Consider the following 25,115-nt stretch of genomic DNA (forward strand, 5'->3'; position numbering starts at 1 on the left):
TCCACTGTGCATCTATAGAAGTTCGTCAAGAGTTTTGGCAGACTCCTTGTAGGTACAGTCCTCCACTCCAAACAACATCCTGGTGAATCTCTTCTGCACTCTTTTCTGTTGATACCAGGTCCCTTCTGTAGGGGGGTGACCAGAACTGTACACTTGTACACAAACATTCTCCCCACCCTCCCTCAATGACCCATGCCCTTCATTCACCAACTCTACCCAGTCATTGATGCTCCACACTCAGGGTCTCTGTGTCGCTTTTCACTGTATCTCAGTGCATCTGACAATAAACCAATTCCTGTAACAATACTTCCCTATCCCCTACCCTGTGAAGCTGTTCGTGACCATCTACTCCATCCCCGACCCTCACGATTGTACAAACCTTTACAAGATCACCTTCAACCTCTGTCACTCCCGGGGAAACGGTCCCAGCTTGCCCAGTCTCTGCAGCCCTTGATGTGATGGCTAGCAGCATGGTGTAAAAGGGCTGAATGGCCGTCGGGCCCTGGGGAGGGTCAGACCAGGAGCCGAGGGCAGGGTGGTTGGTGGGGGGGGGGTGGGTAGAGTGGTATCTTGGGGGTACACGGGCTCTGCCAGCAGGGTAACAAACTTGCCTCCCTCCCCACAGGGCAGCCAGTATCGTTACTTTGAGCTGGGGAAGGCGACGGACCCCGATAAGGAGGAGGACGCAAGGTTCCGCAGAGCGCTGACTGTTCACCCGGTGATGGAGCCCGTCCAGATGTACAAGCTGCACAAGCGATTCACACAGCTGGAACTGGAGCAGACCTACCGGGAGATCCAGATACTTCAGGTGCTGACTGGCAGCAGATCTTGGCCATGGGAGGGGCCGTACTGTGGGAGAGGCAGTACCGAGGGAGTTTTCTCCCACTTGCTTTGAATTTGTGGTGATTATTTTAAGAGCTTCCGAGTTTTTCCTTAAAAAAACGAGACTTCAGGTTTAGAAATTTTTAAATGTTATCAGTGCGATGGCTCTGGGAATGATGGTGGGGCTGTTTGATCAGTGTTGGCGGGGTGAGAGTATGTTTGATCAGTGCTTGGTCGCTGTGTTTGTTTGGGGTGGGTGGTGCTGTGTTTTTGATCAGACCCCCTCGACACCTCCACTGTGAAGTCGGCCAGCTTCTGTCCCTGTGGGAGACAGGGACACGCGTGGAAACTGGAACAGGATACGTGGGCCTCGAGCCAGCACACGTCCACACTCCCTTACAGACAACCCCAGACCAGTGCCTCATCCCCATTTCCCACAGGCGTAGACAGGCCCCCTGCCTCACTGGTGCAGTGTTTGATCATGGGATGAGGCTAAGGGGTTTGAGGTACAGAGACTTTGTCAGAGTGCGGAAACAGCTAATACGAGAGGGCATCATTTTAGGTTCCGAGGGTGGATTTTTTGACGCAGAGGGACGCTGCATGGATCGTGCTGCCGGGAATGGTGGTGTTCCTGTCACCGCACTCTCCTCCACCCCCACCGCTCTGGGGGGAAGGTGCCAGACATCTGAAGTAAAACAAAAACATCCTGGGGGGGGCAAATTACTGTGGGAGGGTTCGCCCTTAACTCCTGGTGGAGTTGTCAGGGCACCGTCATGACAAGCTTTTCGCACCGATCTTTTGGTATGCTCATCGCACGACGTGTCTTGGGCATCTGAAACCTGGCGGAGCCCATCCCTCTCCAGGATTTTTTTGTATGAGGTCGAGTTGTTAGCTTGACACTCAACCCAGGCACGGATGGACAGCGTGCAAGGGAGCCGGCCGGATTCGAACTCGGGACCTCTCGCCCCGAAGTCCAGCGCTGACGCCACTATGCCACCGGCCGGTGGTATCAATCTGTTCTATAAACCTCCCACTTTCCCCTGTACCCTAATAACTCCCAGTGCTGATCTGTGTCCCTCATTTCTCCCTCCCCTCCGTGGATGCCGCCTGCCCTCTCTGTCAGTCAGCATTTTAGCTCCCATTGCCACACAGGCTGCCACAGTGTTAAGGGACGAGGGGTGTTGAGGGACTGAAACACAATGAACTTCAGGAATTGCTGGAGTGCTTGTGCCCATGTGGAGAGAGGGACAGAGTCAGTGTCTCTGCTTCTCATCCTCGATCAGAAACCGATGAGCTGAATGGCCCCGTCTTCCTCCGCTCCCTGTGTGCTGCCCCAGACAGGCCGAATGGCCTCCCTTACTATCCTCCAAGGGTAGAGCAGCCTGTCGCTCACGCCGTGTCCTGCCCCAGCTGGGGAGCGTGTCAGGCCACTCGATTCTGCGTCCTGCGCCGGCTGGGTAGAGCAGGAGGCCACTCTTCCTGTGCTATCCAAGCCAGACGTGTCGCGTAGTAACTTGGAGTTCAGTTCTGGTCACCTCATTATCGGAAGGATGTGGAAGCTGTAGAGAGGGTGCAGAGGAGATTCACCGGGACGCTGCCTGGATTAGAGAGCACGTTTTATGAGGATAGGTTGAGTGAGCTCGGGCTTTTCTCTTTGGAGCGAAGGAGGATGAGAGGAGAGTTGATAGAGGTGTACAAGACAATAAGAGACGTGGATAGAGAGAATAGTTAGGAGACTTTTTCCCAGGGTGGAAATGGCTAATATCGGGGGGATGATTTAAAGGTGATTGGAGGAAAGTGTGAGGGGATGTCAGAGGTAAGTCCTTTACACAGAGTGGAACGCCCTGCTGGGTGGGCGCAGAGACAGATACGTTGGGGAGATTTAAGAGCCTCTGAGATGGGCACGTGGATGATAGGAAAATGGGCGATGTGGGAGGGAGGGGTTCGATTGATCTTGGTGGGGGGGGGTACATCGTGGGCTGAAGGGTCTGTACCGATCTGATTTACTGTTCTGCCGTCCCTAACCCGGCGTTGTGTGTGCTTGTGCTCGCAGGAGGAGCTGCGGAACGTGACTGGCCTGGCCGAGGAGGGGGAGTCGGCCAGCTGGCCACTGGGCATCAGTCCCCCGTTCCGACCGCGCAGCCGCTTCGAGGTGCTCCGCTGGGACTACTTCACGGAGGAGCAGGTGTTCTGGTGCGCGGACGGGGCCCCCCGCTGCCAGCTGCGGGGGGCCGACCGGCTGGACATCAGCGACGTGCTGGAGACGGCCGTGCGGGAGCTGAACCGCCGCTACCAGCCCTCGCTGCAGCTCCGCAAGCAGCGGCTCCTCAACGGCTACCGGCGCTTCGACCCCACCCGCGGCATGGAGTACACGCTGGACCTGGGCCTGGAGGCCGCCACCGAGCACGGCCACAGCCGCCCCATCACCACCCGGGTGTACTTGCTGCGGCCACTCAGCGCCGTGGAGATCATCCCCATGCCCTACGTGACCGAGGCCAGCCGGCTGCATGTCATCCTCCCGCTGGGCGCCCGCGAGCGCCCCCAGGCCGCCCGCTTCCTGCAGGAGTTTGCCCTGATGGCGCTGGAGACCGAGGAGAACGCCGTCCTCACCCTCCTCTTCATCTACGAGCCTCTGGAGGCACAGCGCGTCAGCCACGACGACATCTTCGGCGGCCTGAAGGCCCAGATCACCCAGTATGAGAAGAAGTACCCGGGCAGCAAGATCCCGTGGATCAGTGTGAAGACTGATGCCCCCTCCCAGATCAAGCTCATGGACGTCATCTCCAAGAAGTACCCGGTGGACACGCTGTTCTTCCTGGTGGCCGCCAGCAGCCAGCTCAGCCTGGACTTCCTCAACCGTTGTCGCATGAACAGCATCAGCCAGCGGCAGGTTTTCTTCCCCATCCCCTTCCAGGAGTACGATCCCCGTGTGGCCTACCCCAACCAGCCGCCGCCCCTCACTGTCGACCTGCTGAAGGATGCCGGGCACTTCGACCGTGACTTCTTCGAGGCCGCCTGCTTCTACAACGCGGACTACATGGCCACGCGCAGCAAGGTGACCGCGGCGGCCGCCCTCGACAGCGAGGAGCTGCTGGAGTCGCTGGACCTCTACCAGATGTTCGTGCAGTTCTCGGGCCTGCACGTCTTCCGGGCGGTGGAGCCAGCGCTCAGGCAGGCCTCCGGGCAGCGCACCTGCGACGCGCGGTCCAGCGAGGATGTCTACCACCGCTGCGTGCAGAGCAACCTTCTGGGGCTGGGCTCCCGTGCTCAGCTGGCCATGCTGCTCTTCGATCAGGAACAGGGCAACAGCACTTGAGGGGGCTCCTGGCAGCCCGCCATTCTGCCACCCCTCTCATCCTCCCGACACCACCCCCCCATCACCAACCCTCCTGCATTCCCCGTCCTCTTGCTCCCCACTTCCATTCCCTCTGGAGGTGTTCACTCTCGATGTCAGGTCTGCTTGGCGGCTCCACAGCGGGACCAGGTGCAGGCGGAATGCCCTGACAAGGACGCTCCTCTGTAAACGGTGTGCCCCTCCGCAGACGGACCAACCGAGCGTGATGCTCCGCAAGCAGGGGTGGGCGCAGGTGGGACAGACTCCCTTCCCTCTCTGCGCTGCCCTGTCTCGCCCTCCCTCCCCTCCGCGCTGTCCTGTCACACTCCCTCCCTCACCTCCGCGCTGTCCTGTCACACTCCCTCCCTCCCCCCACGCTGTCCTGTCACGCTTCCTCCCTCCCCTCCGCCCTGTCCTGTCACACTTCCTCCCTCCCCTCCGCCCTGTCCTGTCACACTTCCTCCCTCCCCTCCGCGCTGTCCTGTCACGCTCCCTCACTCCCCCCGCGCTGTCCTGTCACGCTCCCTCCCTCCCCTCCGCCCTGTCCTGTCACACTCCCTCCCTCACCTCCGCGCTGTCCTGTCACGCTCCCTCCCTCCCCTCCCCTCCTGTCACGCTCCCTCCCCTCCGCGCTGTCCTGTCACGCTCCCTCCCTCCCTCCGCGCTGTCCGGTCACGCTCCCTCCCTCCCCTCCGCCCTGTCCTGTCACACTCCCTCCCTCACCTCCGCGCTGTCCTGTCACGCTCCCTCCCTCCCCTCCGCGCTGTCCTGTCACGCTCCCTCCCCTCCGCGCTGTCCTGTCACGCTCCCTCCCTCCCTCCCCTCCGCGCTGTCCTGTCACGCTCCCTCCCTCCCTCTCCTCCGTGCTGTCCTGTCACGCTCCCTCCCTCCCTCCCCTCCGCGTTGTCCTGTCACGCTCCCTCCCCTCCGTGCTGTCCTGTCTCGCTCCGTTCCTCCCTCCCCTCCGCGCTGTCCTGTCTCACTCCCTTCCTCCCTCCCGTCCACACTGTCTTGTCTCGCTCCTTCCCTCCCCTCCGCGCTGTCCTGTCACGCTCCCTCCCTCCCTCCCTTCCGCGCTGTCCTGTCACACTCCCTCCCTCCCCTCCGCACTGTCCTGTCACGCTCCCTCCCTCCCTCCCCTCCGCGCAGTCCTGTCACGCTCCCTCCCTCCCTCCCTTCCGCGCTGTCCTGTCACGCTCCCTCCCCCCGCGCTGTCCTGTCACACTCCCTCCCTCCCCTCCGCGCTGTCCTGTCACGCTCCCTCCCTCCCTCCCCTCCGCGCTGTCCTGTCACGCTCCCTCCCTCCCTATCCTCCGCGCTGTCCTGTCATGCTCCCTCCCTCCCTCCCCTCCGCGCTGTCCTGTCACGCTCCCTCCCTCCCCTCCGCGCTGTCCTGTCACGCTCCCTCCCTCCCTCCCCTCCGCGCTGCCCTGTCACGCTCCCTCCCTCCCTCCCCTCCGTGCTGCCCTGTCACGCTCCCTCCCTCCCCTCCGCGCTGCCCTGTCACGCTCCCTCCCTCCCCTCCGCGCTGCCCTGTCACGCTCCCTCCCTCCCTCCCCTCCGCGCTGCCCTGTCACGCTCCCTCCCTCCCTCCCTTCCGCGCTGTCCTGTCACGCTCCCTCCCCCCGCGCTGTCCTGTCACGCTCCCTCCCTCCCTCCGCGCTGCCCTGTCACGCTCCCTCCCTCCCCTCCGCGCTGCCCTGTCACGCTCCCTCCCTCCCTCCCCTCCGCGCTGCCCTGTCACGCTCCCTCCCTCCCTCCCTTCCGCGCTGTCCTGTCACGCTCCCTCCCCCCGCGCTGTCCTGTCACACTCCCTCCCTCCCCTCCGCGCTGCCCTGTCACGCTCCCTCCCTCCCTCCCCTCTGCGCTGCCCTGTCACACTCCCTCCCTCCCCTCCGCGCTGCCCTGTCACGCTCCCTCCCTCCCCTCCACGCTGCCGTGTCACGCTCCCTCCCTCCCCTCCGCGCTGCCCTGTCACGCTCCCTCTCTCCCTCCCTCCCCTCCGCGTTGTCCTGTCACGCTCCCTCCCTCCCTCCCCTCCGCGCTGTCTGTCACCCTCCCTCCCTCCCCTCCGCGCTGTCTGTCACCCTCCCTCCCTCCCCTCCGCGCTGTCCTGTCACGCTCCCTCCCTCCCTCCCCTCCGCGCTGTCCTGTCACGCTCCCTCCCTCCCTCCCCTCCGCGCTGCCCTGTCACGCTCCCTCCCTCCCTCCCCTCCGCGCTGCCCTGTCATGCTCCCTCCCTCCCTCCCCTCCGCGCTGTCCTGTCACGCTCTCTCCCTCCCCTCCGCGCTGTCCTGTCACACTCCCTCCCTCCCCTCCGCGCTGTCCTGTCACGCTCCCTCCCTCCCGTCCGAGCTGTCCTGTCACGCTCCCTCCCTCCCCTCCGCGCTGTCCTGTCACGCTCCCTCCCTCCCTCCCCTCTGCGCTGTCCTGTCACGCTCCCTCCCCTCCGCGCTGTCCTGTCACGCTCCCTCCCTCCCCTCCACGCTGCCCCAATCACAAACTCCCTCTTTCATTCCGCGCTGCCTCATCCCTCCCTCCCTCCGCACAGTCCCATCACACAGTAAGTCACTCTCACCCCCTGCACCACTCCATTGTACCCTCTCTCCCTTCATCCCTCCACACGCTCTGTCGTGTCCTCTCTCCCTCACTCACTCCATTGTCCCATAACACACTCCATCACACACTCCTCCCTCCCTCCACACGCTCCATCGTGTCCTCTCTCCCTCACTCACTCCATTGTCCCATACACACTCCATCACACACTCCTCCCTCCCTCCACATGCTCCGTCGTGTCCTCTCTCCCTCACTCACTCCATTGTCCCATAACACACTCCATCACACATTCCTCCCTCCCTCTACACGCTCCGTCGTGTCCTCTCTCCCTCTGTTGCCCTGTCCTTCCGCTCCGCCCCTTTGCACACTCCCAGGGCAGGGGCAGGGTGCCCGATACTGCCTTCTCCACGCGGAGCTTTGTCTCGCTGCTCTGCGCCACCGCCCCGTCACGCACTCCCAGGGCAGGGGCAGGGTGCCCGATACTGCCTTCTCCACGCGGAGCTTTGTCTCGCGCTCTCCGACAATCTCTGTGCAAAGTCAGTGTTGGATTTGGCAGTGCTGCTCTGCCTGCTTGAACTCTGGTCAGGTGGAAGAGGATGCAGGGAACTTCCAAATCCGTAGCAGAGCGGGGGGTGGGGGTGGTTTAAACCCAATTATAACCTGCTGGACAAGGACTGCAAAACCCTGGATTCATCTTCCAATCGGTACAGAGGGGTTTGGGTTCTTACTGTTCAATCAGGAAGTCTTGTTAGACCAAAGAAATGTGCATTCCACTGAGTGATCAGTACTCCAGTGGTGGGCTGGTGTGGGAGAGAGGCCGAGGCAGCAGCCGCTCCCAGTCTCGCTGTCTTGTGCCCTGGTGCCAGTGGAGCGGACAGCTGGACTTTAGATTTTGGTGATGTATTTGGGAGTTCTGCAAACTGCATGCACTGAACCTGTGCAGTCGGCACTGGGAAGTGCAAGTCTTGGACCGTAGGAGGTGAATGGTGGGAGCTGGACGACCACAGTGGATCCAGGTGTGCCCAGCGTAGGATTGCAGTTCCAGATGTGCCCGGTACGGGGCCAAAGAGCCAGATGTGACAGTGCAGCCTGGCTCTGAAACAAGTTTGATCTGGGTCCTAGTGGAATTTCAAAACTACCAATTCCATCTCCAAAAGAAGAGACAAACCCAATTCCAATTTATAAATATATTCTGAGAATATTCAAACGTCACAACTATGATATAATCTACATTGTTTCCAAGTACATTGTAACGATCAGCAGTAAAAACATCTACAACATTGGGTTGGCTCAGTGAAATACTGTGCATTGGAAAATGTTTCAAATAAATTGATTTCTGATTTTTGAACTTCATTCCTTCTCTTCCTGTCACACTTTGACCAGCAATTCACAAGCATGCACTGTCATTATCTCCGAAGAACGCCCACCCTCAAACCCTCGGCGGGAGGGAGGGGCCGCTCTCACCTCCCTTCATAGACAGGCCCTTCAGCCCACTGTTTGGTGTTGGCCATCAAGTTACTGCCAGCTGTGCCCTGATTCCACCCCTGGCACACAGCGGCTAATTTGCCCACCCTACATTGGGCATTTCTGGGATGTGAGAGAGAACAAGAGCACCCACGGCAAACCCAGGCAGTCACAGGGGGAGCGTGCACACTCCACACGGAAAGCACAGGAGGTCGGGATCAAACCTAGTTGTCTGCAGCTGGGAGGCATCCCCTCACCATTAGCCATTGTTCTGTGGGATCATGCTGTCCCACGTAGGATCACGCCATCTGCTCCGCAGTCGGGCATCCCTCCACCCCGACAAGGAACCACTTCAGCCTCTCACCAAAGCATCACCCCACCCACAGGCCTCTCCACACCCTTCCCCAGCCCCACCCACAGGTCTTAAAGCCATATCTCCTCGCCCCACTCACTGGGCATACACTTGGGTGTGCCATATCCGGGAGCATGTGTCAAGAAGCACACACGTGACAGGGTGTAGTTACAAAGACAGGCAGAGGGAGGTACCCACACGGGTGTAGGTACACAGACTGCAAGAGGGAGGTACACACACACACTCACATGGGTGTAGGTATACAGACAGGTGGAGGGAGGTACAGAGAGGGGTTTAGGTACACAGAAGCGGAGGGACACACAGGTGTAAGCATACGGACAGGTAAAGGTTGCACATGCAAGGTTGTAGGTTCACAGACAGGCGGTGGGAGGTACATGGGTATAGGTACACAGATGTGGGTGTCGATACACAGGCAGAGGGAGGTACACATACACGAAGGGGTGTTGGTACAGAGACAGGTGAAGGCAGGTACAGGTCCATGGAGGGGTGTAGGTACACAGACAGAGGGATGGAGGTATACGGGATGTAAGTACACAACCCGGCGGAGAGATGTAGGTACACACGGGGGGAGGGGTGCGGGTACACATGGGGTGTAGGTACACAGGTGGAGGGAGGTATATGGAGGGAAGTGGGTACACATAGAGGGAGGTGTATGAAAGGGTGTAGGTACACACAGGGAGGAATAGTGAGGGATGTAGGTACACATGGAGGGAGGTGTACCGAGGGGTGGAGGTATACGGAGGGGTGTGGGTACACATGGAGGGAGGTATACAGAGGGGTGTTGGTATACATGGAGCGGTATGGGTACACACGGAGGGAGGTGTACCGAGGGGTGTTGGTATACACGGAGCGGTATGGGTACACACGGAGGGAGGTGTACTGAGGGGTGTGGGTATACGGAGGGGTGTAGGTACACACAGAGGGAGGTGTACCAAGGGGTGTGGGAACACAGGTGGGAGGTGAACAGTGGGGTGTAGGTACACACACATAAGAGTGTAAAAGCACAGACAGTGATTCATAGTTATAAAACAGGCGGAGGATGCTCTCATGTGGACGTGTGATGGGTGCTCGGTGCTCCACGTGTTACCGGCCCGGCAGATTAATGACAGTTTTGGCAGGCGTGGTGGAGTGGAGCGGAGCTGTCTTCACAGTAACACCGGACAGGAATGTGGTGAATGTCCCACGCACGGCCAGCCAGCACCTGGGTAGTGTGGACTGCGGGCAGCTCTGCAGTCTGCTCAGGACTCCCGGCCAGCACGGGTCGGCAAAATCCCAGCAAACTGGCTCTTTGCAGGAAACTCCAGCAGGGAGGTAGCCGCAGTCCAGCGCCACCCAGCAGGCTCCAGTGCGATTCTAACAGGCTCCGGCCTCCAACGTCACTCCCAGAAGAACCTGCCACATCCCCAGCACCAGGCCAATAGATCCTGGGTTGGGAGAGTGCGGGTGTGAGGAATAACGTGGAGGGAGAGTGGAGACAGGGAGGTGAGGTGAGGAAGGGATGGAGGGGACAGATACAGGTGAAGTGAGAGAGGGGACAGATGGGGCGAGGGAGAGGATAGAGACAGGTGGACGAGGGAGGGAGGGACAGACAGAGACGGTGAGGGAAGGAGGGGACAGAGGCAGAGAGACGCGTTGAGGGCGGGGACGGAGACAGAGCAACAGTCTGAGGGAGGGAGAGAATGGGGTCAGAGACGGGGCAAGTGAGGGAGGAGACTGGAATGTGGGGAGGGCAGATATGGACACTGAATTGCAGGTGGTGGGTCACTGCTAACCAATGCTCCCTCTAACTTTTTTCACAGCGGCATGGACCAACCATTGCTCTGAGCAGGAAATCTCTACACAGCCTGAAAACTGTGTGGCACTTTATAGTAATGTTCACTTTATATAAAAGAAAATTCCAGCTGAGTGGCAACGAAGGCTATGTGCATGGGAGCATTTCAGCTACTGCGTGGCTGCACAGCTGAGAGGGAACAGTGCTGGTGACCCTTGGACTGAGCTGGGATACTGGCCCCACATCCTCGATGGCTGGAGAGTGTGAGGATGGAGACAGAGGATGTGGCGTGGGATGGGGGCGTGGAAACAGAGGCGGCAAGATGGAGAATTTTAGGTTGCACAAGTAGGGCCTGCCCAGGAGGATCTCGAGGGTCAGGCGCTGAGTAGCAGGGAGTGGGGAGCTCAGGGTGGTGGTGGTTGGCTGAAGCTGATGATGGGGGTGACTGGGGGAGGAGGGGGGAGAGTTTTTCGTGACTCCACCAACAGCCCTGCCACGTTGGACAGCCAAGCGATGTGGAGTGATTGGTAACAGACGGAACAGCAGGCGTGGACAGACTCTGCCCCACCCTGGGGACAGGTAAGGGCAAACAAACCTCTCCTAGCCAGGGGATGAGGGGGAAGGATGGGGGCAGAGCTGGGCAGGGGGTTGGTTAGTGTTTAATGGTGACAGCTACCACAGCAGGTAGTTTACAGAGGAAACGTTGAGGTTGGTGGGATGGAGGGAGAAGTCGTGTGGGGGGACGGTTCAAGAGTCTGGAAGGGAAGAGGGATAGATTAGCAGGAACTGGAGGGAGTGGAGAGGAGAGAGGGGGATGATGAGGGAGAGGGAGTAGTGTGGGAAGGGCAGTGAGGGTATCGAGAAGGTGGAGGTAATGAGGGAGTGAGGAAACTGGGAGGTGTAAGTGAGGGAGGGGGTTGTGTGGGTAGGGCCACTGAGGAGGGACAGTGAGGGTGAGTAATGAATAAAGGGAGGAGGGTGCGATGAGGGAACAGGAGGAGGGAGCGGAGGGAGTGGATGATGAGAGCCAGAGCGGTCCGTGAGGGGAAGGAGGAGGGAACAGTGGGGGCGGTGAGGAAGGGCCAGCTCACGAATTCTGGCCACAGTCAACAAGCAAAGTCGTGAAATGGTAGTCGGTGCTGTGGAGAGTGTGGGTGAAGGGTGGGGGGTAGTAATCGACCCTCCTGGGGGCATCTGGTCGATTCACAGGTTGCCTGTGGAGAGACCATAAGACATAGGATCAGAATTTGGCCATAGGGTGAAGCCAGGTGGGTGGGAAAGGTCAAGGGTTGGAGAGGAAGGAATCTGATGGGAGAGGAGAGTGGGCCATGGGAGAGAGGGAAGAAGGAGGGGCACCAGGGGTAGCTGATAGGCTGGGGAGGTGAACAGGTAAGAGGCCAGACTGGGAATAGAAGAAGGGGGGGGGGAATTCATCAACCTTGCCACTAACTTCCACCCTCCCCTGAAATTCACTCTCCCCTTTCTCGATCTCTCTGTCTCCATCTCTGGAGACAAACTGTCTAGCAGCATCTTTTATAGACCTACCCATTCCAACGGCTCGCTTGACTATATGTCTTCTCACCCTGATCCCTGTAAAAATGCTATTCCGTTCTCTTAGTTCCTTCGTATCCACTACATCTGTTTCCAAGATGAAGCTCTCTTTTCCAGGACATCAGTGATGTCTGCTCCCTCAAAGAAAGGGTTTTCCCTTCCTCCACCATCACTCGTATCTCCTCCATTTCCCAGACATCCAGTCTTATCCCACCTTCCTGTCACTTTATTAGGGATAGAGTTGCTTTTGTCCTCACTACCACCCCATGAGCCTCCACATCCAACACATCACTCTCCATAACTTCCGCCATCTTCAACTGAATCCTACCACCAAGAACATCTTTACCGCGCCCCCCCCCACCAGCTCTCTGCTTTCTGCAGAAGTTGCTCCCTCCATGATTCCCTTGTTCATTTGTCCCTCCCCACTAATCTCCGTCCTGGCTCATACCCCTGCAAGCAACAGAAATGCTCCACCTGCCCATTCCCCTCCTCCCTCACCCCCATTGAGGGCCCCAAACATTTCTTCAAGGTGAGGCGACCTGTGAATCCGTTAGGGTTGTCTACAGCTCCTGATTCAGCCTCCTCTGTATTGGTGAGGCCTGGGGCATCCACTTTGCTGATCACCTCCGCCCCCCCAGTCGACAAATGCGGAATTTCCTGGGGACCGACCACTCCCATTCTGACGTGTTGGTCCATGGCCTCCTCTTTTGCCGCGATGAGGCCACTCTGAGTGGGGGAGCAACACCTCATAATCTCTCTAGAAAGTCTCCAATCCAATGGCATGAGCCTCGATTTCTCCTTCTGGTAACTCTTCCCCTCCTCCTTCCCTCTCCTGTTCTTGACTGTGGTCTCTCACCTTTTCACCTGGCTTGCATATCTTCTGCCCTAGTGCCCCTGCTCTTTCCCTTTCCCACATGGTCCACTCTCCTCTCTAGCCCCTGACCTTGCCCACCCACCCAGCTTCACCTGTCACCTTCCAGCATGTCCTCCTTCCCCCACCTCTTCACTATCCTTCCCAGTCCTGAAGAAACGTCGGCTGTTAATTCATCTCCATAGAAGCTGTCTGACCCACTGAGTTCCTCCAGCATTTGTGTGTGCTCTGGATCTGCAGCATCTTCAGAATCTCATGTTTAAAATTACAGAGGGCCACTCGGCCCATCAAGTTTCTGCCTTTCCATCATGACTGAGTTACTATCCCTCTCAACCCCCTCCTCCTGCCTTCTCCCTGTAACCTTTGACGCCCTCACTAATCAACCTATCACCCCCACTTTAACTATACCTAATGACTTGGCAATGAATTCCACAGATTTTCTTCCCTCTGGCTAAAGAAATTCCTTCTCATCTCTGTTCTAAAGAGACGTCCCTCTATTCTGAGGCTGTGCTCTCTGGCCCTAGACGAGGAAACAGCTCTCCACGTCTACTCTATCTAGGCCTTTCATTATTGGATAGGTTTCAAGGAGATTCCCCCCTCTTTCTGCTAAACTCCAGTGAGTACAGGCCCAGAGCCATTGCTGACATTGGAGAGGGTACAGAGAAGATTCACTAGAATGATTCCGGGAATGAGAGGGTTAACATATGAGGAACGTTTGTCCGCTCTTGGACTGTATTCCTTGGAGTTTAGAAGAATGAGGGGAGACCTCATAGAAACATTTCAAAAGGCATGGACAGAGTGGATGTGGCAAAGTTGTTTCCCATGATGGGGGAGTCCAGTACGAGAGGGCATGACTTAAGGATTGAAGGGCACCCATTCAGAACAGAGATGCGAAGACATTTTTTTAGTCAGAGGGTGGTGAATCTATGGAATTTGTTGCCACGGGCGGCAGTGGAGGCTAAGTCGTTGGGTGTATTTAAGGCAGAGATTGATAGGTATCTGAGTAGCCAGGGCATCAAAGGTTATGGTGAGAAGGCAGGGGAGTGGGACTAAATAGGAGAATGGATCAGCTCATGATAAAATGGCGGAGCAGTATCGATGGGCCGAATGGCCGATTTCTGCTCTTTTGTCTTGTGGTCTTACGGTCTAAACACACTTCACTTGTTAACCCTTTCATTCCTGGGATCATTCTCGTGAACCTCCTCTGGGCCCTTTCTAATGCTAGCACATTCCTTTTTAGATAAGAACTGCTCATAGTACTCCAAGTGTGGTCCGACCAATGTCTTATAAAGCCTCAGTGGGAGGGAGAGACCGCGTGAATCCCAGCTCACCCGGACAACTTATCCTGAATGTGAGAGGGGTGGTACCGAGGGACCATCACGCCACGAGACGGGCGGTGAGACGTCCTGTTCTGATTGACCCAGGTCTTGCGATTACTCACCAGTTTGACATCGTCCAAGCCCAGGGTCGCAATGGTGTCCTGCGGTTTATTTACAGGAGCAGGCTGTGGCCGCAGAACTCGCTGCAGACGGATACGCAATAGCTGCAGGGTAAGATGCGACAGTGGGTTAGTGCTTAGAGAGTTCCGGGTCCCAACCATCCCCTCTCCCTCCTTTTCAATGGCCTGCCCTTCCTCCTGTCTCTTCCTCTCCCACCCATCAGTCCCCTCCTCCTCTCCTTGCCCCTGCCCCTGCCCCTTTGGTAATAGGACAGGGTCCCTTAAAGAATTCCACGTTCAGTTTGAGGTCATAAAATTCTTCACCAGACCCCTTTGAACCACTACCTCTCACCCAGAGCCTCTGCCCTCCAGCTGCGGGCATGATAGCTGCAGAGGATGATTTCTCTCTTTTTCTTGTTTCTACCCTGCCGCAGTCCTCATGATTTTGTACACTCCTGTCCATTCCTTTCCCTATCCCAACCCTCAACTTCCTTCGCTTCGGGGAGAACAGGCCAAGCTCACGACCAAACACTCCGTCCCAGCCAAACCCCTCCGAACCCTCTCCCGTGCAGTCTGCCCGGGCTGCCTACGAAAAGTAATATACGCAGCCCAGTCCATCATGGGTGACGCTCTCCCCACCACTGAGCACATCTACAAGGACTGCTGCCGCAGGTAGCAGCATCGTCATCAGGGACCCCCACCACCAGGCCGTGCTCTCTTCTCACTGCTGCCTTTGGGGAGAAGGCACAGGAGCCTCAGGACTCACACCACCAGGTTCAGGAACAGTTATTACCCCTCAACCATCAGGCTCTTGGACCAGAGGGGATAACTTCACTCACCCCATCACTGAACTGTTCCCAAAACCTATGGACTCACTTTCAAGGACCCTTCATCTCATGTTCTTGATATTTATTGCTTGATTATTTAGTATTATTATTTTTATTTTTTCTCAGCTCAAGCTGGGAAAACCTGAGGTGTGGCAAAGCCAAGCACACTCATTTCTCAGTTGCTGGGAGCTTTTGGACTGTGCTGGTGGTGTTTAGTATTGTGGCTCTCTGGAGATTTACATAGATATTGCTGTGTAGGCCTAATTGTTTAATGTAATAGTGAAGTGAATTTGGAATGACACCAGTCGTAGGTATTAGTATCAGGACAGTGTAAACTCTGTTATGTTCCATAGTCTTTCAATCCCCTCTTTTAATTCAGCATATTTCTGCTGTTGTACACTTATTGATTTTTGTAAGTTATATGTGTTTGGAATGGCTATATCTATTAAATAAGTTGTTCTTGCTTATTTATCCTGTAATATTATATCCAGACAGTTATTATGGATTATTCTATCTGTAATAACGGATCGCTCGTAATATAATTTGTGGGATTCTGACTCTAAAACTAGATCAGGCTTGTATTTATAGTGAGGTATGATTTCTTTTATAAGTTTTCATTTTAAAGCAAGAGTTTGGTGAATGATTTTTATCATTTGATTGTGGCTGTGTAAGTAATCAGATTGAGTTAAACTGCTACAGGATCCTGTCATGTGTTGGATTGTTTCTGGTTTCTCTTGGCATTTTCTGCATTTATCCTCTTGAATTTGTTGGTCTTTTATTAAGTATTTTTGATATTTTTTGTGTTAACCACCTGGTCCCGTATTGCCACAAGGAACCCTTCTGTTTCTGGGAAGAGATTTCCAACTCAGGGCCAGGCATTCAACGCTTCCTTGTCAACATCTCCTCTGCTCAGATCGTGGGGATGTCTTCCATGGAGGGTCATTGTCTTCTGTTGGTTAACTTTTTATCAATAGTGATAATGTCTTCATTTTTCTGGGTTATGCTTTTATTTAAGTTTACTGGTGTTTACTTCTTATCACAGATAAGATCCAAGCACAGACCCCAGGGCACAGGAACTGCCATCGGTTCCTCCCCTCTGGTCTCCTAGCACAAATCACTGAGAGGCAGGGTGTACTCACCTCATACAAGTAATCGATGATTTCCAGGATGGTCAGGATACTTGCTCCAATAAAGAGCCCCATGTGGCCTCCAATGTCTCCTAGGGAATAGGGAGAGGGGAGGGGTTATATGAGCAAAGCTCAAGGTTTCACGCACACACCTCCAGTCACACACAAGACCACACTTGCCTACACACAGGCCGAGTCACACTGTTTACACACAAAGGTGGAAGGAACTCAGCAGGTCAGGCAGCATCTATGGAGGGGAATAAATATTCAATGTTTTGGGCCGAGTCCCTACATCAGGACTGGGAATCAGTGGTCTTGGCCCAAAACATCAACTGTTTATTCCCCTCCATAGATGCTGCCTGACCTGAGCTCCTGCAGTAGTTAATGTGTGCTGCCTTGGATTTCTGCAGAATCTTGTGGTTACTCACTTCGCTGGTCATCCACAGTCTCACGCGGTTTTACACAGCCCTTCTCTTGAGATCTTCACACAATCTCACACCCTTTGGTTCGCTGTTAATACAGACTTGCTCCTGTCAGACCGCACTTGCAGTCTTGGGAGCAGTTTGGGCCCATATCTAAGAAACGATGTGCTGGCATGGGAGAGGGTCGAGGGTCGAGGGTCGAGGGGAGGGTCATGAGAATGATCACAGGAATGAAGGGGTTAATATATCAGGAGCATTTGATGGCTTTGGGCCTGTACTCACTGGAGTTTAGAAGAATGAGGGGGAAAGCCGAGACAGCAAATGTGGAGGGGATGTTTCCAACAGTGGGTGAGTTTAGGATCACAGGGCACAGCCTGAGAACAGAGGGATGCCCCTTTAGAACAAAGTTGAGGAGGAATTTCTTTGGCCAGAGGGTAGTGAATCAGTGGAATTTACTGCCACAGGTGGCTGTGGAGGCCAGGTCATTTGGATATGTTTAAAGCAAGGAGGTTGGTAGGTTCTTGATTAGTCAAGGTAACAATGGTTATGAGGAAAAGGCAGGAGAATGGGGTTGAGAGGGATAATAAATCAGCCATGATGGAACGGTGGAGCAGACCTGATGGGCCAAATGGCCTAATTCTGCTCCTATTTCTAATGGTCTTACACATAGTTTCACACTTGCTGTTTATGTATGATCTCACAGGCATTGCATTGCAAGGTTTCACCGGCTGTTTGTACCTAATCACTCAGTTCACACCTTTGTGCTTCAATGTATCAGAGTCATAGAGCACTAAAGTACAGAAAATGGCCCTTCAGCCCATCTAGTCTATGCTGATCTGTAAACCTGCCTATTCCCTTTAACCTGCACCAGGAGCATAGCCCGCCATACTCATCCCATCCATGTACCTATCCAAACTTCTCTTAAATGTTGCAATCGAACCCAGATCCACTGGCAGCTCGTTCCACACTCTCACCACCCTCTGACTGAAGAATCTCCCCCTCTGGTTCTCCTTAAACGTTTCACCTTTCACCCTTAATCCATGACCTCTTGTTCTAGTCTCACCCAACTTCAGTGGAAAAAAAAACTGTTGCAAACTACAGGAATTCTGCAGATGCTGGAAATTCAAGCAACACACATCAAAGTTGCTGGTGAACGCAGCAGGCCAAGCAGCATCTATAGGAAGAGGCGCAGTCAACGTTTCAGGCCGAGACCCTTCGTCAGGACTAACTGAAGGAAGAGATAGTAAGAGATTTGAAAGTGGGAGGGGGAGGGGGAGGGGGAGATCTGAAATGATAGGAGAAGACAGGAAGGGGAGGAATAGAGCCGAGAGCTGGACAGGTGATAGGCAAAAGGGGATACGAGAGGATCATGGGACAGGAGGTCCAGGAAGAAAGACAGGGGAGCGGGTGACCCAGAGGATGGGCAAGAGGTATATTCAGAGGGACAGAGGGAGAAAAAGGAGAGTGAGAGAAAGAATGTGTGCATAAAAATGAGTAACAGATGGGGTACGAGGGGGAGGTGGGGCCTAGCGGAAGTTAGAGAAGTCAATGTTCATGCCATCAGGTTGGAGGCTACCCAGACGGAATATAAGGTGTTGTTCCTCCAACCTGAGTGTGGCTTCATCTTTACAGTAGAGGAGGCCGTGGATAGACATGTCAGAATGGGAATGGGATGTGGAATTAAAATGTGTGGCCACTGGGAGATCCTGCTTTCTCTGGCGGACAGAGCGTAGATGTTCAGCAAAGCGGTCTCCCAGTCTGCGTCGGGTCTCACCAATATATAAAAGGCCACATCGGGAGCACCGGACGCAGCATATCACCCCAGTCGACTCACAGGTGAAGTGCTGTTGCAAACTGTTAGTTATATCATCCCCCTCCCCCTCCTCCTTCGTCTCCCCCCTCCCCCTCTGTCCCCCCCCACTCCGTCTCTCCCCCCTCCGTCTCCCCCCTCCCTCTCCCTGTCTCCCTCTTCCCCCTCCGTCCCCCCTCCCTCTCTGTCTCCCCCTCCCCCTCTGTCCCCCCCCACTCTGTCTCCCCCTCTCCGTCTCCCTCTTCCCCCTCCGTCTCCTCCTCCCCCTCTGTCTCCCCCTCCCCCTCCATCTCGCCCTCCCCCTCCGTCTGCCCCTCCCTCACCGTCTCCCCCTCCCTCTCTGTCTCTCTCTCCCTCTCCCTGTGTCTCTGTCTATACTCACCTACACTGTGCAAAAACAGCTCTGGGGTATAAACTGCTGATAATTTCAGGCTCACTGAATCATCAGCCAGTGAATTACCTGATGGTTATATATTTTCCCAATTACTATACATCACACCAGTTATATACAGTACTGGTCACACACATCACTAGGCAAATGTGTACATCATCAAACACTTACACACATTCCCAGCCTGTTATACACAATGCTAGTCGTTTAATTTTGCCAGCTGTCATACGTGTCACAGATGGTGCGCATGTTCAAGACCACGAGAAACTGCATAATGTTGTGGACACATCTCAGCACATCCCAGAAACCAGCCTCCCCTCGGTGTCTACATTTCTTGCTGCCTCGGTAAAGCAGCCAGCATCATCAAACACCCCTCCCACCCCGGACATTCTCTCTTCTCCCCCCTCCCACCGGTCAGGAGATACAAAAGCCCAAAAGCATGGACCACCAGGCTGAAGGATAGCTTCTATCCCACTGTGGTAAGACTTCTGAATGGGCCTCTCGTACGCTAACAGCGTACACTTCATCTCCCAGTCTACTCGTTATGGATCTCGCTCCTTGCTCCGACCTGCGCTGCATTTTCTCTCTCACACAGTACCCATGGGGTGCCATGGTAACGTAGGGGTTAGCGCGACACTATTACAGCTCGGGGTGTTGGAGTTCAGAGTTCAATTCCGGTTTCCTCTGTAAACAAATTTGTATATTCTCCCTGTGACTGCAGGGGTTTCCTTCGGGTGCTCTGGTTTCCTCCCACAGTCCAAAGACGTACCGGTCAGTAGGTTAATTAGTCATTGTAAGTTGACCTGTGACGAGGCTAGGGTTACATGGGTTGCTGTGGCTTGAAGGGCCTATTCTGTGCTGTATCTCCAATAAATAAATGAATATTCTGTCCATGTTTACTCCCCTGATGTAACATGTATGGAATGAACTGTCTGGATGGAACGCAGGCAGAAGCTTTTCGCCGAATCTCACTACATGTGATGATAATTAATCGATGAGCCCCCGTTCTGTACATTAGGCCGTCCAGGTGTCTCTTGCGCAACCTCACCCCCCCCCCTGCCCTGAGCCCTGTTTGTTGCCCACACATCACCCCTCATCCCCTACCCCTCACCCATGACCCCTGAACCCTGTCACCCCACACCCTCGGCATCTTCACCCAGAAACCCCGCACTCACCCAGTAATCCCGCCACATCGTAGGCTTTCTTCTGTTCAATGGTTTCATAATTCAGTGTCTCAAAGTAGATGTCAAGCACTAGGTAGTTCTCCCTGTAACAGGGATGGGAAGAACAGAAATACAGCCTCCGATCATGGCCCCATCCACTGCCTCCCGACCCTCACCGGGGATGCTAGTGAAGATCAGTGAAACTCTTCCACCTCCTGACAGTGCGGGGATGGTCAGCACTGACCACACACTCATTTGTTCACCAGTTCCCTCACCACTGAGTGGGAGAGCCCCAAACTCTCTCCACTCTGCCACCCCGCACCAGACTAAAGAGCCTCACTACCCAGAGTGCTCAGCGTGACCCAGAGACCGTCTCGCACCCGTCAGCACAGGCACCAACCCACACCTATCCCTCTCCCCCCCCGCCCCCAGACATTGACCCCAACCCAAGATACTGACCCCAGTCTTGCCCTAAACACTGAACCCCCACCCCAGACACTGATGCTCAGTGCTGTTCCCACCCAATGACACCCCGGCCTTATCTCCATCCTGCACCCGCCGGCCCAGGCAGTGACTTCCACCCCGCCCCACCGCAAACTCCAACCCTTTGTAGCCTTCCCATCAATAACCTTGGCCTTGCCACATCAGAGATCGTTGTTTATCCACACATCTCACCCCCTCTCCAACTTCCCCAGTCCTGATGAAAGGTCTTGAAATGCTATGCTGGTCTCTCCCTTCACAGAAGCTGCCTGACCAGTGGAGCGTTCAGAGCCTACGAGGGCCATGGGGTGATGCTCCGTCCCCACAGAATACGTACTTGATGTTCTGCTCGGAGGTGTTGAACCTCTTGGCGAGGAACTTGGAGGACCCTCGCCGTGGGATCTTCACCATGGACAGCTCTTTGTTATACCGTGTGACGTGGCACGGCGTCTCACACTCACAGCTGAAGTTGGCCATCGTGATGAGGTTATCTGTGCAGAGGGTGGGGAGTGGATAACAAGGTGGTCAGAGTTTTGCCAAGTCCCTCCCATTCACTCAACACCCACCTCCTCCCCAGTCAAGCACGACAGCACAGTACAGGCCTTTCGGCCCATGGTGTTGTGCTGACCTTTTAAACTACTCTAAAATCAATCCCTCCCACATATCCCTCCGTTTTTCTATCATCCATGTGCCTATCTCAGAATGTCTTACATACCTCCAATGTATCTCCCACTACTACCAAGCTTCCATGCACCCATCACTCTTTCTGTAAAAAAAACCTACCTATGGTATCCCCCCCCCCCGTACTTTCTTCAATTCACCTTAAAGTTATGCCCCCTTGTACTAGCCATTTCTGCCCTGGGAAATTCTTCTGCTTGCCCACTCATCTTGTACACCTCTATCAAGTCGCCTCTCATCCTCCTTTGCTCCGAGGAGAAAAACTCTGGCTCCAGTCATGCCCTCTAATTCAGGCAGCGTCCTGGTAGATCTCTGCATCCTCTCTAAAGCTTCCACGCCCTTCCTAGTGGGGCAACCTGAAACGAACACAACGCTCCATTTGGGTTAGCCAGAGTTTTGTCGAGCTGCAGCATTACCTCACGGCTCTTGAGCTCAATTCCCCGACTAAGGAAGGCCAACACCACGTGAACCTTCTTAACTTGTATCCCAGACCCCCAACTGCCCTTGGAGTGACCACCGAGGTCCTACAACCACTCCCAAACCCAATGGCACCGAGGGAGTGTCTCAACCAGGAGAATGGCTGCAGTTCAAGGAGGCACCTTCTCAACTAGGAAGCCAGCTGCAAGTCAAGGTGACAAGGACCCATCCCTCCCTCCCTGGATGTTCTCTATTCTCCCATTTACCACCAGGCTCAAGGAGAGCGTCTACTGCTTTGTAATAAGACTAAAGAACATTCCCTCCTACACAGCCCTCCATTTTCCTATCATCCATGTGCCTAAGGTCTGGGCCTCTACCATCACCCCGGCAGCACATTCCACACACCCCCTACTGTCTGTGTAAGAAAAACCTACCCCTGACATTCACCATAGTAACTCTAGAACAATAAAATGGATTCTTAACCTCTCAATTGACCTCGTTATGATCTTGTCCTTTATCGGCAACCTGCACTGTACTTTGGCTGTAGCCGTTCACTTTATTCAGCATTCTGTAATTGTTTTCCAGAGTACGAGGGGTGATTGATAAGTTCGTGGCCTAAGGTAGACGGAGTCAATTTTAGAAAACCCAGCACATTTATTTTTCCTACATTTACACACTTAGTCCAGCAGTCGTGGAGCATACGGATCCCTTCTTTGTAGAAGATGGCATCTTGGACCTCCAGAAAGTGATCCACAGCAGGGATGATTGATAGGTTCGTGGCCTAGGGTAGAAGGAGATGAGTTATTAACTTCAAACTTTCTGCATTTTCACTCAAAGAGTTGAACTGCACAAGCATAACGAGAGCTGTATAACTCATCTCCTTCCACCTTAGGCGACGAACTTATCAATCACCCCTGCTGTGGACCACCTGGAGGTCCAAGATGCTCTCGTTACATGCACGTGCAGTTCAACTCTTTGAGTGATAATGCAGAAAGTTTGAAGTTAACTCATCTCCTGCTACCTTAGCCCATGAACTTATCAATCACCCCTGCTGTGGACCACTTCTACAAAGAAGGGATCCGTATGCTCCACAATCACTGGACTAAGTGTGTACATGTAGGAGGGGACTATGTTGAAAAATAAATGTGCTAGGTTTTCTAAAATTGACTCTTTCTACCTTAGGTCACAAACTTATCAATCACCCCTCGTACTACCTCAGCGTACGGTGTAATGAATTGATCTTATTGGATGATATGCAAAACACTTCTCACTGTATCTCGGTATTTGTGACAATATAAAATCAATTCCAATTCCAATTTCTCCTCACCCGACTATTCTCAACGAGAACATCCCCAGTTGATGAATGTCAACAGATATGAATAATTAATTAAAACGTTCATTAAACATAGAGCATACAATCAGTGGCCACTTTATTAGGTAAACCTGCTCATTAATGCACATATCTAATTAGCCAATCACGTGGCAGCAACTCAATGCGTAAAAGCGTGCAGACATGGTCAAGAGGTTCCATTGTTTTTCAGACCAAACATCAGAATGGGGAAGAAATGTGATCTAAGTGACTTTGACGGTGGAATGATTGTTGGTGCCAGATGGGGTGGTTTGAGTATCTCAGAAACTGCTGACCACCTGGAAATTTTATGCACAATAGTCTGTAGAGTTTACAGAGAATGGTGTGAGAAACAAAACATCCAGTGTTTCTGTGGGTGAAAATGAGAGAGGTCAGAGGAGGATGGCCAGACTGACTCAAGCTGACGGGAAGGCGACAGCAACTCAAATAACCACAGGTTACAACAGTGGTGAGCACAGAAGCATCTCTGAGTGCGTAACGTGCCGAACCTGGAAGTGGATGGGCTACAGCAGCGGAAACCACAAACGTACACTCGTGGCCACGTTATTAGGATCAGTACAGGCCCTTCAGCCCACCATGTTCAACCTAGCTTTCAACAAACCCCAAAGGCAACCTGACCCTTCCCTCCCATGTAGCCCCTCCATTTTTCTACCATAAATCCATTCGGCATGTGGATTGGAATGGAACGGTGTGCTCCCACGGCTTGCTGCCAGAGATGAGACGGTAAACACAGATGATAGGAGGCAGCACCACCTTGAACAAACAGTGGAACTGGTTTTTTACTGTCTCCTGTACCAGCATACAGTGAACACCTTGACCCAGGAGGTGGACAACATTGTAACCGGCTGTGAGCTGGACCAATGACAGTGACGCGGGAGGGTGGGGATTGGGCCTGGGTGGGCTGAGGGTCTGAACGTCGGATTCTGTCCCTGACTTCCCGGGAGGGTGCGATGTGTGTGAGGAAGGGCTTGGGGCGACTAGGTATGTACTCACTGACACCTGCAGCATGAGGTGGCATCTCACGGAAACATACGGACAGGGCAGACACCAGGGGGGTGTTGCCCCTGGGTGGAGGTGCCTGGGATATGGGGTAAGTCACTCAGGACTGGAACAGGGAGACATTTCTCTCCTCAGAGGGTGGTGACCCGGTGGAGTTCTCTCCCTCAGAGGGTGTGGAGGGCAGGTCACCGGATAAATACCAAAGATTCTGCGGATATGGAATATTCAGAGTAACACACACAAAATGCTGGAGGAACTCTGTAACATCCATGGAAAGGAATAAACAGGCAATGCTTTGGCTGAGACCCTTCGCCAGGACGCAGGATATAGTTTAAGAGGAGGTGGAGAGAGTTGGAGACGAGGGAAATATTGAGGGACATGAGGAGGGCTAGTGCCAAGCTATCAGCTGGTGGGGAACGAGGCGCAGACAGCCAGCCAGCCGGCGCTGGTGTCAATACTGCGCTCCATGTCTGACCGAGCAGGATGGGGCCTCACCCAAGGCTCTGTCGGCACACTCCATGTACTCCTCCGGGGTACAGATGGGCTCGGTCCCTGATGAAGAGAAACACAGCGTTAGCTGGCAGCGATCAGAGCAGTACAAGTCCCCACCCCTACCACCACCACCTGGATCTCGGACTCAGTGCCCACTCCCCGTGAGTTGTGGGCGTCTGAGTCAGGGAGGGAATGGCTGCTGTGAGAAGCCCCAGTGCTGTGCCTCGGGTGGGGTGTGGTGATATTGGCTCAGGCCAGCAGCAGACATGCCACAAGCGGCCACACCAACTTCTCCTGGAATCTCGGTCCGAGGAGAGGAAGGCATGTGAAAAGGCGAGCTTTGGAACCCTCTTCTTTTCCAGAGAACAGGACAATAACAGAGGCACGACTCTGAAATATTAGGTGATAATTGGTTGGGCAATTAGTTAATTGGTAGTAGCCAATAAAAAAGAGGATAGGGTCAAGCTGAGTGGCCAGTGTGGGAGTGGGCCAGTGTTTGAGTGGGGAGCTGAGGCTTCGGCTTAAGGGGCTTCGTGAGAAGAGGTGGAAGCTAAGGTGAGGTTTGTTAAGTTCTCGTGTGGGTAGAGGAGAGGTAATTAGGTGGCAAGGGCCAATAAACAGAAGTTGGGTTTCAGCAGAGCAGCCAGTGTGGGAGTGGGCCGGTGTCAGAGTACAGAGCTTGAGGCTTTGACAAGGAAAGGTGGAGGCTAGAACTTGAGGGGGCTAATATCCTTGTGGGACGGTTTGTAGTGCTGCACTG

The 25,115-nt window shown here is 54.4% G+C and overlaps 2 protein-coding genes across 2 annotated transcripts in view; one reads left to right on the forward strand and one right to left on the reverse strand.

Moving 5' to 3' along the window:
- LOC134347623 (chondroitin sulfate synthase 2-like) overlaps positions 1–4,735 on the forward strand; it is a 29,607-nt gene extending 24,872 nt beyond the window's left edge. The window contains exons 3-4 of the mRNA XM_063049991.1: positions 626–808; positions 2,876–4,735. Coding sequence (XP_062906061.1) covers positions 626–808; positions 2,876–4,138 — 1,446 coding nt within the window. The 3' untranslated portion in view covers positions 4,139–4,735. The remainder of the gene's footprint in view (positions 1–625; positions 809–2,875) is intronic.
- Positions 4,736–6,552: 1,817 nt separating this feature from the next.
- Positions 6,553–25,115, reverse strand: part of asic4a (acid-sensing (proton-gated) ion channel family member 4a) — a 322,546-nt gene continuing 303,983 nt past the window's right edge. Inside the window, exons 5-10 of the mRNA XM_063051476.1 lie at positions 24,359–24,415; positions 20,738–20,891; positions 19,933–20,024; positions 16,147–16,226; positions 14,184–14,285; positions 6,553–11,534 (exon numbers count right to left, since the gene is read on the reverse strand). Of these exons, the coding sequence (XP_062907546.1) occupies positions 11,427–11,534; positions 14,184–14,285; positions 16,147–16,226; positions 19,933–20,024; positions 20,738–20,891; positions 24,359–24,415 (593 nt within the window). The 3' untranslated portion in view covers positions 6,553–11,426. The remainder of the gene's footprint in view (positions 11,535–14,183; positions 14,286–16,146; positions 16,227–19,932; positions 20,025–20,737; positions 20,892–24,358; positions 24,416–25,115) is intronic.

This window comes from Mobula hypostoma, chromosome 6, assembly GCF_963921235.1.
Source record: "Mobula hypostoma chromosome 6, sMobHyp1.1, whole genome shotgun sequence".
In the NCBI taxonomy this organism is placed as follows: domain Eukaryota; kingdom Metazoa; phylum Chordata; class Chondrichthyes; order Myliobatiformes; family Myliobatidae; genus Mobula; species Mobula hypostoma.